This window comes from Symphalangus syndactylus, chromosome 6, assembly GCF_028878055.3.
Source record: "Symphalangus syndactylus isolate Jambi chromosome 6, NHGRI_mSymSyn1-v2.1_pri, whole genome shotgun sequence".
NCBI classification, from domain to species: domain Eukaryota; kingdom Metazoa; phylum Chordata; class Mammalia; order Primates; family Hylobatidae; genus Symphalangus; species Symphalangus syndactylus.
The window spans coordinates 113,394,022-113,411,675 of NC_072428.2; the positions used below are offsets into that span (position 1 = coordinate 113,394,022).

At 37.4% G+C, this 17,654-nt stretch overlaps 1 protein-coding gene and 1 non-coding gene across 4 annotated transcripts in view; both read right to left on the reverse strand.

Annotated features, from left to right (window-relative positions):
* Nucleotides 1-8,350: 8,350 nt before the first annotated feature.
* Nucleotides 8,351-17,654, reverse strand: part of IQUB (IQ motif and ubiquitin domain containing) — a 123,404-nt gene continuing 114,100 nt past the window's right edge. For 2 of the 3 annotated variants that reach the window (XM_063642181.1, XM_055283841.2), the window contains exons 12-13: nt 14,218-14,403; nt 8,351-9,771 (exon numbers count right to left, since the gene is read on the reverse strand). In XM_063642181.1, coding sequence (XP_063498251.1) covers nt 9,589-9,771; nt 14,218-14,403 — 369 coding nt within the window. In that variant the 3' untranslated portion in view covers nt 8,351-9,588. Of the gene's footprint in view, nt 9,772-14,217; nt 14,404-14,854; nt 14,934-17,654 lie in introns of those variants that run through there. The other variant, XM_055283844.2, reaches the window with a different exon arrangement.
* LOC129485503 (U6 spliceosomal RNA) lies at nt 14,821-14,927 on the reverse strand. Its single transcript, XR_008658655.1, has one exon. It is a non-coding gene; the product is annotated as a U6 spliceosomal RNA (small nuclear RNA).

Below are 17,654 nucleotides of genomic sequence, written 5' to 3' on the forward strand. Positions count from 1 at the left end.
TGGACAGAAATATTGTAAACATAGAAAAAAATCCATATGTTGGCCAGGCGCGGTGGCTCACACCTGTAATCCCAGCACTTTGGGAGGCCGAGGTGGGCAGATCACGAGGTCAGGAGATTGAGACCATCCTGGCTAACACGGTGAAACCCCATCTCTACTAAAAATACAAAAATAAAAATAAAAATACAAAAAATTAGCTGGGCATGGTGGCAGGCACCTGTAGTCCCAGCTACTCGGGAGGCTAAGGCAGGAGAATGGTGTGAACCCGGGAGGCAGAGCTTGTTGTGAGCCAAGATCACGCCACTGCACTCCAGCCTGGGTGACAGAGCGAGACTCCATCTCAAAAAAAAAAAAAAAAGAAAAGAAAGGAAAAGAAAAAAGAAAATCCATATGCCTATTAAATATCTATATTCATGAGAAAAAAAACAAGTCTGCCCACTCCATAACAGAAAGGATCCAACATAATCCACCAGTCACCTGATGGCTAGATAGATTTCCTGGGGAATAATATCGTTTTGTGGCTTTTTATTGGCCTGTGCTGTTGGTAGGCTGGACACCCAGCAGTGGTGGTAGCCAAAGCAGCCTTTGTGAAAAAAAATCTCTGTGGTTAAGCCCATGAGTAAGCTCCATCTATACTGTCACAGTCACTTTGTAAATGGATCCACTGAGTAAGCACCAGAAAGGACAGCAAAAGAAGCTGACTGACATCCACAGGAGGAATGGTCTTGTCCATTTGAATACTGACAGCTTCCTCTGCAGTGAATGCCACCTGAAGCACACTTACCTAGGGCATGCCTATCCACATGCAGCTTCCCTAGAATTCCTCATCACCAATTTTCTAGTTCTTATTCTTCCCAAGTCTCTTTTCTGTTGAACAACTTTTTGGCTGCTTGCTATGGATATTTCTAGATCTATACTAGCAGCCATCTCTCATCCCACAAACATGCAGCACCTGAAATTTTTCCTTCTGATAGAATTCTCTTTATCACTGTCTCCCATGACCATCTCCAGTGGAGCTGTAATACAGTGGGCAGCATGAGAGCACACCTGTCTCTCAACCAGATCATGTTCTGACACCATAGTGTATGGATCCTTCTATAAACTGGCTCATTTTTTTTCTTTCATTTAAGTGGTCATAGGGAACTCTTCATGAATCCATAGTTGTTTGTTGCTGTTGTTGTTGTTGTTGTTGTTGTTTTGAGATGGAGTCTGTCTCTGTCACCCAGGCTGGAGTGCAGTGGTATGATCTCCATTCACTGCAACCTCTGCCTTTGGGGTTCAAGCAATTCTCCTGCCTCAGCCACCCGAGTAGCTGGGACTACAGGCACCCCGCACCAAGCCCTGCTAATTTTTGTATTTTTAGTAGAGACAGGGTTTCACCATGTTGGCCAGGCTGGTCTCGAACTCCTGACCTCAAGTGATCCACCCGTCTCGGCCTCCCAAAGTGCTGGGATTACAGGCGTGAGCCACCACACCCAGCCAGAATCCACAGTTGTTATTTGAGGGGTAAATAGAAAAGCAGAAGGAGAACATATCATGGGAGTTTGAACTATCTACCTCATGAAGTTTACTTGTAAATTCCAGACCTTAAAGGATATTCTCATATAATCTCTACTTTACAGAAATGATGCTGTGCATGGTCAACTCTATTATTGTGTGGATCTGATAATTCACAGTTTATTATGAGCATTTTGAGTAACATAGTCATTTAGTGAATCATGACTGGGTATTCAGTTTCCACCATGACCCAAAAGAAGATCAGAACACTTGGCAGAAAAGAGCATATTTCCTATACTACAGGTATAGGGTTTGCTAAGTCACATGGCCCAAGCAGAAGTGCCTTTATTTCCCTTAAAACTGGCAGTTTTAAGGTTTATTCAATAAATAGTTTAAAGCCCCATATCCAAATGTGGCTTATGTTTCCCCCAGAATCTAAGAAGCCTACTAAGCATTATGCCTCTTTCTTAATGGTGGGTAATACAAAGTAGAGCAAATGGTTTCTTACTTTAAAGAAGAAATCTGAACATTCTCTCCTGTATCTGCCAAGGTCCAGTTAGGAGATTAAAAGCAACACTGTAATTTGAACTGGGAAATTTTAATATAAAGAATTATTGACTAGTAACAAGGGATTAACTACTACTGAGAGACCTCTTAAGAATACAGAACAGCAGATGCAGGGATCTGTCCACCTTTAAGGTAGAGGCAGATCACCCAAAGAAGAAACAAGTTTGAAAACATGCCGTACCCAAAGCTGAGAATCAGACCTTGATATAGAAGATGTAGATGTGGCAGAGAAGTGTGTTGTAATACCACAAGCCAGGGGTGACAAGCAGGAAACTGCTCATGAGATTGCTGGCAAGATTCACTGGGGAGCTAATCACTGGGGTGTTGACAAAACTCATGGGAGAGTAAACACCACCACTGGGTATTCCAGCCACACGCAGAAGTGCTGGCAAAACTCACTGGTGGGTGGGTGCCACTGGGTGTTCTGCCCACTGCTCCCCACCACATGGAACAAGGATTCAAAAAAGCACATGGGAACCAAGAAAATAAGCCCCTCACTAAATTCTCCTTACATTTCCCTCCAGTAGCAATACTTAACATGGTCCGGCTGGCAAAGGAGAAACATTTAAGGGTTCAGCTTCAGTATCGCAAGCAGGGCAAAGAAGTACATCACTGGAGCTGAGAGGCAATACAAATAAGAATTGGTGAACAGGAACAGCTCCAGTCTACAGCTCCCAGTGTGAGCGGCGCAGAAGATGGGTGATTTCTGCATTTCCAACTGAGGTATCAGGTTCATCTCACTGGGGAGTATCAGACAGTGGGGGCAGGACAGTGGGTGCAGTGCATCAAGCGTAAGCCAAAGCAGGGCGAGGCATCACCTCACCTGGGAAACACGAGGGGTCAGGGAATTCCCTTTCCTAGTCAAAGAAAGGGGTGACAGATGGCACCTGGATAATCAGGTCACTCCCACCTTAATACTGTGCTTTTCCAGCTGTCTTAGCAAACGGCACACCAGGAGAATATATCCCACGCCTGGCTCAAAGGGTCCTATGCCCACAGAGCCTCACTCATTGCTAGCACAGCAGTCTGAGATCAAACTGCAAGCTGGCAGTGAGGATGGGGGAGGGGCACCCGCCATTGCTGAGGCTTGACTAGGTAAACAAAGCTGCTGGGAAGCTCAAACTGGGTGGAGCCCACCGCAGCTCAAGGAGGCCTGCCTGCCTCTGTAGACTCCACCTCTGGGGGCAGGGCATAGCCAAACAAAAGGCAGTAGAAACCTCTGCAGACTTAAATGTCCCTGTCTGACAGCCTTGAAGAGAGTAGTGGTTCTCCCAGCATGCAGCTTGAGATCTGAGAACAAACAGAATGCCTCCTCAAGTGGGTCCCTGACCCCCAAGTAGCCTAACTGGGAGGCACCCCCCAGTAGGGGCAGACTGACACCTCACACAGCCGGGTACTCCTCTGAGACAAAACATCCAGAGGAACGATCAGGCAGCAACATTTGCTGTTCACCAATATCCACTGTTCTGCAGCCTCCACTGCTGATACCCACGCAAACTGTCTGGAGTGGACCTCCAGCAAACTCTAACAGACCTGCAGCTGAGGGTCCTGACTGTTAGAAGGAAAATTAACAAACAGAAAGGATATCCACATCAAAACCCCATCTGTATGTCACCATCATCAAAGACCAAAGGTAGATAAAACCACGAAGATGGGGAAAAAACAGAGCAGAAAAACTGGAAACTCTAAAAATCAGACCGCCTCTCCTCCAAAGGAACGCAGCTCCTCACCAGCAACAGAACAAAGCTGGACGGAGAATGACTTTGACAAGTTGAGAGAAGAAGGCTTCAGACAATCAAACTACTCCGAGCTAAAGGAGGAAGTTGAACCCATGGCAAAGAAGTTTAAAACCTTGAAAAATCATTAGACGAATGGCTAACTAGAATAACCAATGCAGAGAAGTCCTTAAATGACCTGATGGAGCCGAAAACCATGGCACGAGAACTACGTGATGAAAGCACAAGCCTCAGTAGCTGATTCGATCAACTGGAAGAAAGGGTATCACTGATGGAAGATCCAATGAATGAAATGAAGCAAGAAGAGAAGATTAGAGAAAAAAGAATAAAAAGAAACAAACAAAGCCTCCAAGAAATATGGGACTATGTGAAAAGACCAAATCTACGTCTGATTGGTCTACCCGAAAATGATGGGGAGAATGGAACCAAGTTGGAAAACACTCTGCAGGATATTATCCAGGAGAACTTCCCCAATCTAGCAAGGCAGGCCAACATTCAAATTCAGGAAATACAGAGAACGCCACAAAGATACTCCTCGAGAAGAGCAACTCCAAGACACGTAATTGTCAGATTCACCAAAGTTGAAATGGAGGAAAAAATGTTAAGGACAGCCAGAGAGAAAGGTCAGGTTACCCACAAAGGGAAGCCCATCAGACTAACAGCTGATCTCTCAGCAGAAACTCTACAAGCCAGAAGAGAGCGGGGGCCGATATTCAACATTCTTAAAGAAAAGAATTTTCAACCCAGAATTTCATATCCAGCCAAACTAAGCTTCATAAGCGAAGGAGAAATAAAATCCCTTACAGACAACCAAATGCTGAGAGATTTTGTCACTACCAGGCCTGCCCTAAAAGAGCTCCTGAAGGAAGCACTAAACATGGAAAGGAACAACCGGTACCAGCCACTGCAAAAACATGCCAAATTGTAAAGGCCATCGAGGCTAGGAAGAAACTGTATCAACTAATGAGCAAAATAATCAACTAACATCATAATGACAGGATCAGATTCACACATAACAATATTAACCTTAAATGTAAATGGGCTAAATGCTCCAATTAAAAGACACAGACTGGCAAATTGGATAAAGAGTCAAGACCCATCAGTGTGCTGTATTCAGGAAACCCATCTCACATGCAGAGACACACATAGGCTCAAAGGGATGGAGGAAGATCTACCAAGCAAATGGAAAACAAAAAAAGGCAGGGGTTGCAATCCTAGTCTCTGATAAAACAGACTTTAAACCAACAAAGATCAAAAGAGACAAATAAGGCTATTACATAATGGTAAAGGGATCAATTCAACAAGAAGAGCTAACTATCCTAAATATATATGCACCCAATACAGGAGCGCCCAGATTCATAAAGCAAGTCTTTAGAAACCTACAAAGAGACTTAGACTCCCACACAATAATAGTGGGAGACTTTAACACCCCACTGTCAACATTAGACAGATCAACGAGACAGAAAGTTAACAAGGATATCCAGGAATTGAACTCAGCTCTGCACCAAGCAGACCTAATAGACATCTACAGAACTCTCCACCCCAAATCAATAGAATATACATTCTTTTCAGCACGACACCACACTTATTCCAAAAATTGACCACATAGTTGGAAGTAAAGCTCTCCTCAGCAAATGTAAAAGAACAGAAATTATAACAAACTGTCTCTCAGACCACAGTGCAATCAAACTAGAACTCAGGATTAAGAAACTCACTCAAAACCTCTCAACTACATGGAAACTGAACAACCTGCTCCTGAATGACTACTGGGTACATAACAAAATGAAGGCAGAAATAAAGATGTTCTTTGAAACCAATGAGAACAAAGACACAACGTACCAGAATCTCTGGGACACATTCAAAGCAGTGTGTAGAGGGAAATTTATAGCACTAAATGTCCACAAGAGAAAGCAGGAAAGATCTAAAATTGACACCTTAACATCACAATTAAAAGAACTAGAGAAGCAAGAGCAAACACATTGAAAAGCTAGCAGAAGGCAAGAAATAACTAAGATCAGAGCAGAACTGAAGGAAACAGAGACACAAAAATCCCTTCAAAAAATCAGTGAATCCAGGAGCTGGTTTCTTGAAAAGATCAACAAAATTGATAGACCACTAGCAAGACTAATAAAGAAGAACAGAGAGAAGAATCAAATAGACACAATAAAAAATGACAAAGGGCACATCACCACCAATCCCACAGAAACACAAACTACCATGAAAGAATATTATAAACACCTCTATGCAAATAAACTAGAAAATCTAGAAGAAATGGATAAATTCCTCGACACATAAACCCTCCAAAGACTAAACCAGGAAGAAGTTGAATCTCTGAATAGACCAATAACAGGCTCTGAAATTAAGGCAATAATTAATAGCTTACCAACCAAAAAAAGTCAAGGACCAGATGGATTCACAGCTGAATTCTACCAGAGATACAAGGAGGAGCTGGTACCATTCTTTCTGAAACTATTCCAATCAACAGAAAAAGAGGGAATCCTCCCTAACTCATTTTATGAGGCCAGCGTCATCCTGATACCAACACCTGGCAGAGACACAACAAAAAAGAGAATTTTAGACCAATATCCCTGATGAACATCAATGCAAAAATCCTCAATGAAATACTGGCAAACTGAATCCAGCAGCACATCAAAAAGCTTATCCACCATGATCAAGTGGGCTTCATCCTTGGGATGCAAGGCTGGTTCAACACATGCAAATCAATAAACGTAATCCAGCATATAAACAGAACCAATGACAAAAACCACATGATTATCTCAATAGATGCAGAAAAAGCCTTTGACAAAATTCAACAACCCTTCATGCTAAAAACTCTCAGTAAATTAGGTATTGATCGGACATATCTCAAAATAATAAGAGCTATCTATGACAAACCCACAGCCAATATCATACTGAATGGGCAAAAACTGGAAGCATTCCCTTTGAAAACTGGTACAAGACAGGGATGCCCTCTCTCACCACTCCTATTCAACGTAGTGTTGGACGTTCTGGCCAGGGCAATCAGGCAGGAGAAGGAAATAAAGGGTATTCGATTAGGAAAAGAGGAAGTCAAATTGTCCTTGTTTGCAGATGACATGATTGTATATCTAGAAAACCCCATCATCTCAGTCCAAAATCTCCTTAAGCTGATAAGCAACTTCAGCAAAGTCTCAGGATACAAAATCAGTGTGCAAAAATCACAAGCATTCTTATACACCAGTAACAGACAAACAGAGAGCCAAATCATGAGTGAACTCCCATTCACAATTGCTTCAAACAGAATAAAATACCTAGGAATCCACTTACAAGGGATGTGAAGGACCTCTTCAAGGAGAACTACAAACCACTCCTCAATGAAATAAAAGAGAATACAAACAAATGGAAGAACGTTCCATGCTCATGGGTAGCAAGAATAAATATCATGAAAATGGCCATACTGCCCAAGGTAATTTATAGATTCAATGCCATCCCCATCAAGCTACCAATGACTGTTCACAGAATTGGAAAAAACTACTTTAAAGTTTGTATGGAATCAAAAATAAGCCCGCATCGCCAAGTCAATCCTAAGCCAATAGAACAAAGCTGGAGGCATCATGCTACCTGACTTCAAACTATACTACAAGGCTACAGTAACCAAAACAGCATGGTACTGGTACCAAAACAGAGATATAGACCAATGGAACAGAACAGAGCCCTCAGAAATAATGCGGCATATCTACAACCATCTGATCTTTGACAAAGCTGACAAAAACAAGAAATGGGGAAAGGATTCCCTATTTAATAAATGGTGCTGGGAAAACTGGCTAGCCATATGTAGAAAGCTGAAACTGGATCCCTTCCTTACACCTTATACAAAAATTAATTCAAGATGGATTGAAGACTTAAATGTTAGACCTGAAACCATAAAAACCCTAGAAGAAAACCTGGGAAATACCATTCAGGACATAGGCATGGGCAAGGACTTCATGTCTAAAACACCGAAAGCAATGGCAACAAAAGCCAAAATTGACTAATGGGATCTAATTAAACTAAAGAGCTTCTGCACAGCAAAAGAAACTACCATCAGGGTGAACAGGCAACCTACAGAATGGGAGAAAATTTTTGCAATCTACTCATCTGACAAAGGGCTAATATCCAGAATCTACAAAGAACTCAAACAAATTTACAAGAAATAAACAACCCCATCAAAAAGTGGGCAAAGGATATGAACAGACACTTCTCAAAAGAAGACATTTATGCAGCCAACAGACACATGAAAAAATGCTCATCATCACTGGCCATCAGAGAAATGCAAATCAAAATTACAATGAGATACCATCTCACACCAGTTAGAATGGCAATCATTAAAAAGTCAGGAAACAACAGTTGCTAGAGAGGATGTGGAGAAATAGGAACACTTTTACACTGTTGGTGGGACTGTAAACTAGTTCAACCATTGTGGAAGTCAGTGTGGCGATTCTTCAAGGATCTAGAACTAGAAATACCATTTGAGCCAGCAACCCCATTACTGGGTATATACCCAAAGGATTATAAATCATGCTGCTATAAAGACACATGCACACGTTTGTTTATTGCGGCACTATTCACAATAGCAAAGACTTGGAACCAACTCAAATGTCCAACAATGATAGACTGGATTAAGAAAATGTGGCACATATACACCATGGAATACTATGCAGCCATAAAAAATGATGAGTTCATGTCCTTTATAGGGACATGGATGAAGCTGGAAACCATCATTCTCAGCAAACTATCGCAAGGACAAAAAACCAAATACCACATGTTCTCACTCATAGGTGGGAATTGAACAATGAGAACACATGGACACAGGAAGGGGAACATCACACACCCGTGCCTATTGTGGGGTGGGAGGAGGGAGGGAGGGATAGCATTAGGAGATATACCTAATGCTAAATGATGAGTTAATGGGTGCAGCACATCAACATGGAAAATGTATACATATGTAACAAACCTACACGTTGTGCACATGTACCCTAAAACTTAAAGTATAATAAAAACAAACAAACAAACAAACAACCAAAAAAAACACTGACTGGCAAACCGTTGTTCATCACCGTAGGTCCCTAACGTATATGTGGTCAAGGTCACTCCTTTGGTTTATTGGAGAAGGGGGTTGTTATGGTTTATTTAACCAAGTTTATTCTTCTTACAGTTTCACCATTGCCCACAGGGAGTTTTTCTTGCATATGCTAATAGCTCCATTGTTTACCCAGAATGAAGGGTTTTTGTTTATTTATAAATAGTTTCAATTGTTTTATTGGGATTACGAGAAGGATGGAAGGTGAAAGCAGACAATAAACTGCAAAGATTCAAATGCCTATACTAAAATATAAATTTTTTTATCCTACTTATAGAAGTTTTCAAGAAAGAGTACTTTGTAATGTTTCCTCCCCTCCACATACTGATTAGCTTCCTATAACTACATTTTATCTAAAATAAATAAATTGAAAGTTGTCTAGTTTTTATTTGGTTGTTAGATTTTAACTCTAATATACTTGAAAATTTTTTAAAAATTTAGTGTGAAAACACATTTTAAAACGTTTCCTTTACTCCAGAATATTAATTTGCATTTCAATTTAGCACTAACTTCCTAACAACAGAATACTTATATAGAAATGTTTTGTCTTTATATAACTCAAAATACTATGAAAAACAAAAAACAAAATCAATAAACAGATTAAATTCCATTTCCACACTCTGTGACCTCTGTATTACCCTATTAGCAGTTAACAAAATGCCGATCATCAAACAAATACTCCTGGATCATCTAAGGAGGAGGCCTCTGGGATTCTATAATCTTCGGTGTTGTGTCTGAGTGATATTTCCATCTGATCTCATCAATTTCACCATCATTAAGTATAAATGATGCCAGCACTGGAATCTGAGAAAAATAGTTCTTAGCCAGGATATGTTTGTGTTTGATCTTGTGAATAAATGAGCGTTCATATCCCTGCAAAGAAAAAAATCAAATTCTAGTAAATATCACAGATATATTTTGCCAGGTAAAAATACTGTCACGCCTCGGTGCCTTTGCTTTTCAATTCTTTCATCCCAGACTACCTTTATTTTTCTCACATTGTCTATCATCATTCACGACTCAGCTCCTATGATACTTAAACCTGGAAGTTTTCCCCAACTCTCCCTCTGACTTCTCTAAGTTTAAACCACTGCTAGTTACCAACTCAATATTCATTCTCTCTTCCATTTGAGCCAGAGGCCTGATTTTGTATAGGGTGTGATATGTCTAGCTTTCTTAAGCCTTTATTCTAACTGGGGGTATCTAGTTAGAATATATATATAATTATATTATTAATGTTATAGATATTGAGGTGAGAAAAAACAAAAATAAAAAAATACAAAACAAGGAAAGTCTGAGAAACTGTCACCACCAAGAAGAATCTAAGGAGACGTGACAACTAAATGTCTTCCAAGATTATTTAATTATACACAATATATATAACCTTATATAATTATATATATATAATTGAATAAAGCCTTTGAAAGGGACTTTAAAGAATGGGAAGAGTCACCTATCAAGCACCTCTAGCCTTTTGCCATTACTGAGAGGTATATGTAATGAAGAAGATGAACTAGCTATCCTATCACTAAGAGCCCACTAAACATGAGAGAGAAAGCTGAAGATTAAATATGGCTGAGGAAAAAGTGAGATGGCCTGAATTTCTGAGAACAAGGTGGAGTCACCATACTAGCCCCAAACTGCCAACCTTTGAACTTTCTTGTTACATAAGCAAACTAAACCCATATTTGATTAAATCATTATAAATTGCTTTTTCTGTTCTTGTAGCTGAACCCAAACGCAGCTGAGACAACAAAAAGTTAAATTCATTAAATTTTCTTGTTTCTCTGTAATTACTTAGTACAGTATTTGGCACATCCAAAAGTAAATTCTGGTTAAATTAATAAATGTAATCTATTACCTATTAATCTTAATTGGCCCTCTTTTCAATCAAATCACAAATACTACCTATACTTCTTCCTAAAATTTATTTTCTGAGAATAAGATATTCCCTCAATAAAGGTCTCTTCAGAGGGTCAAATCAAAGATAAAAGAAAGTCCCGGGTGAAAGGACCAAAGGAGCAGAAAGCATTATATAGGAGTATCCTGGGCTTATTAAAATTTCCTCTTAACAGAAAAATTTACTAGGTTAAAATATTCATCTTTTGAGTTAATCTAACTTTGTTTCTACCACTTCTTAGCCCATATTTCATTCAAGAAAAACTAACACACTTTATTATGCTATATTAACTTACACATGTACAAAACTTTATAGGTTTTCAAAGTGCCTTTACAGAACTATAAATTATTAAAGATGAGATAAATTATGGTATATGTGTCCAAGGCACTAATAAGTAACTCTTAAATAAATGAATATATTTCCATATTATATTATTTATATTGTTAAGTAAAGCAAAGAAACTAAGTCTCAGAGTCATTTAATATGAAATTCCTGCTACAGTAAAAGTGTATATACTTACATACACATAGAAAACTTCCAGAAGGATTTCAACAGATTATTATATACATAAGAAATAGTAGTTACCATTGCAACGTGGAGATAGGGATGGGTGGACATCAAGAGACCTTTTTTCCCATTGAAATAAGGTCCATTCTCTTGAAATAGCCATGTGATGGTTTTAAACTATGTCCACAAATTCTTTGGGTGTATAAATAGTTCTAAGAATATTACAGAAAGGTCCCATATACCCCACACCCACATTTTCCTGAATGTTTCTCAATCTGGGTTTGTCCTATGTTTTCTTCATTATTAGACTGAAGGGATGGGTTTTGGAGAGGAAGACCACAGGGGGTGAAGTGCCCTTCTCCTCACATCATATCAACAGTACATACCATCAACATGACAGCACTGCTGCTGTTAATCTGGATTACCTGGCTGAGATAGTGCTTGTCAGGTTTCTCTACTGTAAAGTTCCTCCACTTGCATCCATAATATAGTCTTTGGAAAGGAGTTATTATGTACAGCCCACACTTAAAGGGTGGAGAGTTATTCTCCATCTCCTTAAGAGTGGAGAGTATCTACATAAATTATTTGGAATTCTACATGGGAGATTTGCCTATTTGCTTCCCTTTATTCATTCAATCATTTTTAAATTTTTTTAATTGATAATAATTGTACATATTTATGGGGTACATAGTGATGGCATGATACATAGATCATGATCAGAGTAATTAGCATATTCATCTCAAACATTTATTATTTCTTTGTGCTGGGAACATTTAATATGCTGCTTCTAGCTATTTGAAACTATGTATTGTAATTAACTATAGACAACCTACAGTGCCACAGAACAGTACTAGAACTCACTCCTCCCATCTAGCTATAATTTTTGTATCCTTAACAAATCTCTTCCTATTCCCTCAACCTCTGAGACTTTTACTTTCTACATTACATTTTTTATTCTGTTCAGATTCTAAGCCAATAATATATTGCTTTTATTAAAATTAAAAATAAAATGCATCAAAAATTTTTAAAGTGTATAGTTACTACCTAAGTTTATTCATGCCAAAAAAAACTATGCAGAAAGCTTTAAATAATGGTCTACTCAAAGCTTCCCTATGATGAGATACCATTATCTCTTTTTTATAGATGAGAAAACTGGGTCATTGAGACATTCACAAATTTGTCCAATTTCTCCCAATTCATGAATGGTAAAGCTAGAATTCAGAGCCAGAGCTGCTTTTATTCTCTTCACTGATTCCACTTATTTAGCTAATCTTTCTAAAAATTTATGAAGCAAAGAGGGCAGGTTTTAATGTAAAGTTGTCAGTGACAGAGATTTGAGTAACTGGGTCAGGATTACTAATTTTAAGTCCATGATTGTTCCTACTTTGGCCAATGTGCACACAAGGAGAGATCAATCCGCTCCACTTAAAGTTCACATTAATGAAAGTGTTTTTCCACATTTCCTATACCTGTTTCATATTAACTTTCAAGTATTTTTTTAACTTCTTAAGAAAGCAAATATCTCTGAACATTAAGAAAATTCTGAAAATGCTCCATCTTTCTGCAAGATATAAACTACTCTTTAACTGGGCTGAAAGTTAATAGTTAAAAGATTGTATCAGCCCAAAACCATAAAAAAAGCAAATGTTTTTCCAGTTTGTCTGCTTGCAAATCTTGGTGCCCTTTACAGAAATTCAATAAGACTGGCATTCTGAAATTAGAAATGCATGTGAATAGAACATTTAATTTGATACTGCAGTAATTTGATTAAATGCACAAAGGGAGTTGTGTGGATTAATTGAAGAAGCACTGGAATATCAGCTTTGGGAATGAACTTCAATCTCATCATGGGTCCTAGATGAAATGATATTGCTAGTATTGACTATGCTTCCTGTGATTAAATATTTATGAGGCAGCTTAGTTTACTAAATATAACATTTAATACAGCTTCAACTTATTGCTACCTTTTCTTTCAATCCCTAGAGTGAAATTTTTCTTAGCCTGGCTTCTTAAAACTAAAAAATGTTTTAAAACTAAAACTTTAGCTAGTTTCTTATCTTTATATTCATCACCCCTTGTTCCACTGAAAAAAACAAATAGGGAATCACACTATTTTAAACGACTATTGCATTTTGTCATTTCTTTACTTTCCTTTAGCTGACATCTTGTGTGGAATTAAACAATGCAGAGAATCAGTATTAACTCTTGGGATCCTGGACCTAGTGTAAATGGAGCTCTCTAGGAACTCTTCAGGAGTCCCTCAATTTACCCATCAAAATGTTTTACAGATTGTATCATGTAAGTTACTAAAATTACAGTAAATGGCATTTAATGTTTACAGTGCTTGCTCCACTCCCAGCAAGTTGGAAGCAAATGAAAAATGGAGCATCAGAACTACACCCCATCAGTATGATTGCCATTTAGAGCACAAAATTATGAACAAAATTTGAGAGTTGGGTGTTTTTAAACAGACTCATGATAATTAATCAAAGAAGGAAAGATTCTGGGTTCCATAATACCTATCTGGTGGTAATGCACATTTATTCATTCAACAAATACTTATAAACTCCATTCTGTGACAGGCAGTATTGTAGGCATTAGAGAAATAGACGTAAATAAGCTGAACAAAATCGCTGCCTTCGTGGAATTTACTGTGGAATGTGCTTAAACTTGCTATTAGGAGAGACCGGTATGATGTTTAGGACTTGTAATATGTTCAAATCTCTTATATATACCTTTTATTTAATCTGTGCCATATATGCCATGCATATTTTTTTTGCTGTTAATCCATAAGTTCTGTTTCTTAATCTGATGGAAGTATTTAAGCATTGAATATATTAGAAGGCAGTCCAGCTATCTCTAATAATTCCAATCATTAAATTAACTTCCCAAATAAAATTCAAATTTCTTACCTCTTCAATACTTGTTAGCTTGAGATGAGCAGCTGCTTCATCTTTGGTAAGAAGAATACAGTTCCAGGGGGACCACTCCAGGGATTTATTCCACCTGACCATGACAAGATCACTGAGATTGTCACAGGCACTGAGGACTGACTGGGACGCCCATATGTTCTCTGTCAGGTACTGAATGTCTTGTAGCTGCATGTTAAAGCAAGTTTTAAAAACAATGTAGTTTAAATTTGTTTAAGATTATTATCTTGAGCAAATAATTAAATTATAGAGTATTTTTAAGTGAAATATTATTTACTAGGTTTCCATGACACATAGCCCCTTATTTTTCACTAAACTTCCGTTCATTTTGCCTAAACTACATTATCAGTCTCACAGTTGCGTACCCATCTCTAAACCAGAGTAAGCAGTATAAATTTATTTCAGTATGCTAATTTTACCTTAATATAATCTTAATAATACTGTAATGTTACCATAATAAACATATGGTATTGAATGATTTTTAAACATTCATTAGTAAGTACCATCTTAATTTCAGGGCCATTGTAGGGACCTTTTAAAACCTTTTACTGCCATTTTACAAATGAAGAAGCTGAGATTTTTTTTTTTTATATGGAACACTTCACAAGTTTGCATGTCATCCTTGTCCAAGGGCCATGCTAATCTTCTCTGTATTGTTCCAATTTCAGTATATGGGCTGCTGAAGCGAACACAGGAAGCTGAGATTTAATAAAGATAAGTAATTCACTTAGTGTTAATTAAAAGACTTGGTTGTTTTAATAAAAAAGAGGGGTAATGAAATAGCTGTTTAAAACTTTTTTAAAAATGTAAATTTTATTAGCTAAAACTCTTGGAATGACTTTTTATCATGGGGTCTGCATTATAAATTTACAATTGCCAGAGAGGGACAAACTCAACAAAGTATAAGCATGTAAAAAGAACATTTTTTAAAAAAGCTTCTGTGAAAAAGTGTGAGAGCAGAAATATTTTCTGTAAAATGAGTAGACAAAACCTAAACAATCTGCCAAAGTAAAAAACAAAAAGAACCTGTCATCATCGGCTACGACAGTATTTCATAAATTGATAATTCAATATATTAAGCTCAACGAATGCATTCTAGCTTTTACTTAATGCTAAAAAAGACAATACTCTGTACACAGCTGCTATGAAAACTAAATTTATAGACCTTTAAAATTCAATGTTTTATATATTTTACTTACATTCAAAATGCATCTTGTTTACATTTTTGTTTTTAATTTAGTTGCTCAACTGTACTAATAATTTTGAAATTATATCACACAGAATAACGTGTTTATTTGCACGTAAATGTCAAATGTGCACATGATAAGTGTGGTTGGCAGTCTCTAAGAGCTTTCTACCTTTCAAGTAGTCATTGTACTTGAAATTTTTGCAGTAACAGAGCAATACCACTGCCTATTATATTAGGCAGTATTTGTATGCATTACAGATAAACGAGGTGACTAGTACAACACTCAAATCTCTTGCAGAATATTTACTTTATATATATATTAACTTTCACCTTTTCATTTTACATGACATCATGTTCACATTTAATATGTGCTAATCTTTGCTGTTGTCCACAAGATTTACTATTTATGAGAATGTTCAAACATTCAAATTATGCCTCAAACACTATTACTGAAATAAATGTTAATCAAAACTACACCAATTACAAGGGGGGGAAGCTACTGGACACATATTTGTCTGCTAATCCTAGACACTGGAAAAGTAATATAAGAGACCAAAACCCTATACAGATACGGTATTGAAATTAAATCACATCTAATGGAGATTATCCTTATCTGAAAGGTTACAATGCTCCCTAGAATTTTTTCATTCAATATGTGTAATGGTTGATTTTACATCAACTTGACGAGGCCACAGGATACCCAGATATTTGGTCAAAAGGTATTCTGGTATTTATGTGAGGGTACTTTTGGATGAGATTAACATTTAAGTCAGTAGACTGAGTAAAGCAGATTGTCTTCCATAATGTGAGTGGGTTTTATCCAATCAGTTGAAGGCCTGAATAGAACAAAAAGTTCACCCTGTCCCCAAGTAAGGAAGACTGTTCCTGCCTAATGGCCATTGCATTGAGACATTGGCTCTTCCTGGTTCTATAGCAGCCTGCTGGTCATCAGACTTGAACTGGGCCATCAGCTGCTTAGGTTTTAGACTTACCAGCCTCCATAATTATGTGAGCAAATTCCTTGTAACAAATCTCCTTATATGTATATATATAACATATATGTATAACATTTTCTATTGGTTCTGTTTCTCAGGAGAAATCTGACTAATATAACATGGAATATTGAGGCAGCACTTGTTGGTGACTTATATTAAAGCCCTAGTACATCTAAGATTCTCTACAAGGAAATATACATCTGTCATGTCAATAATTCCTGAATAAAGGTAGCAAATAAGAATTTAAGCTGAAATAAACATCAAATTTATTAACAAAATATTCATTCTATTGGACAAAATATGTAATCATTTTAATTTGTGTTTTTCAAACTGTGGGTTGCTACCTCTTGGGTGATACCAAAGTTTTCCAAATGGAAATTAGAATAAGAAGACTGAGATTGATTAGAAAATATCAGAGTGCATCCATAGGGGTAAAGATAAACATTATTTTGGAAACTTTTATTTCTGAGGCAGAACAGCATGTATTTACACGTATGGATGCTGGGAATCAGACTGCCTAGTTTTCAATCCTGGTGCTGGTACTTAGTAGCGTAAACTTGGACAAGTTAGTTAACCACACAGTGCTTCCCTTTCCTCATCTGCAGAATGGAAATAATGCCTATTTTGACAGGATTTTTGTGCTGATTAACTCAATAAAGTGTGTAAAGCCATATAGGTACTGAGTATTGAGAATTATCTGCATGCCTATATCAGGTTGTCATAAAAATACATTTTTACTATGGATTGAGATTTAAAAGTTTGAAAGCTACTGATTTAGAAGAATTTTTTAACAAAGCACATCACATTTGGTATCTTTTTTTTAATCTCTATAAAGTTTTCTATTCATAGTAGTGCCTATTTTCCTATTTGGTATTAAATACAATTTAGTTCATTTTAATTAATAACTTTAATTTACAGAAAATTTGCCCTTATTTCACAGTCTGTGAACACAAATATCATCAATGAGGTCAATAGTGCTCTGTAACATACTTTTATTAATAAGTGGCTAATGTTGGGTAGTCATATCAACAACAAGTAAGTACTTCTCTTTTCTCACTCCCTTACCTAAGTCCAAATAGTGTCAGGAATTTGTTTTTATTTTGTAGAGACACAGACTATCCTCTGGCCCAAACAACCCAATAGAAGTCATGGAATAACCAAAGAGATCAAAGTAGTGGTTAAGTTAGGAATTCAGGCCAGAATTCCTGATCTCACAGGCTCCACCCTCTCACAGA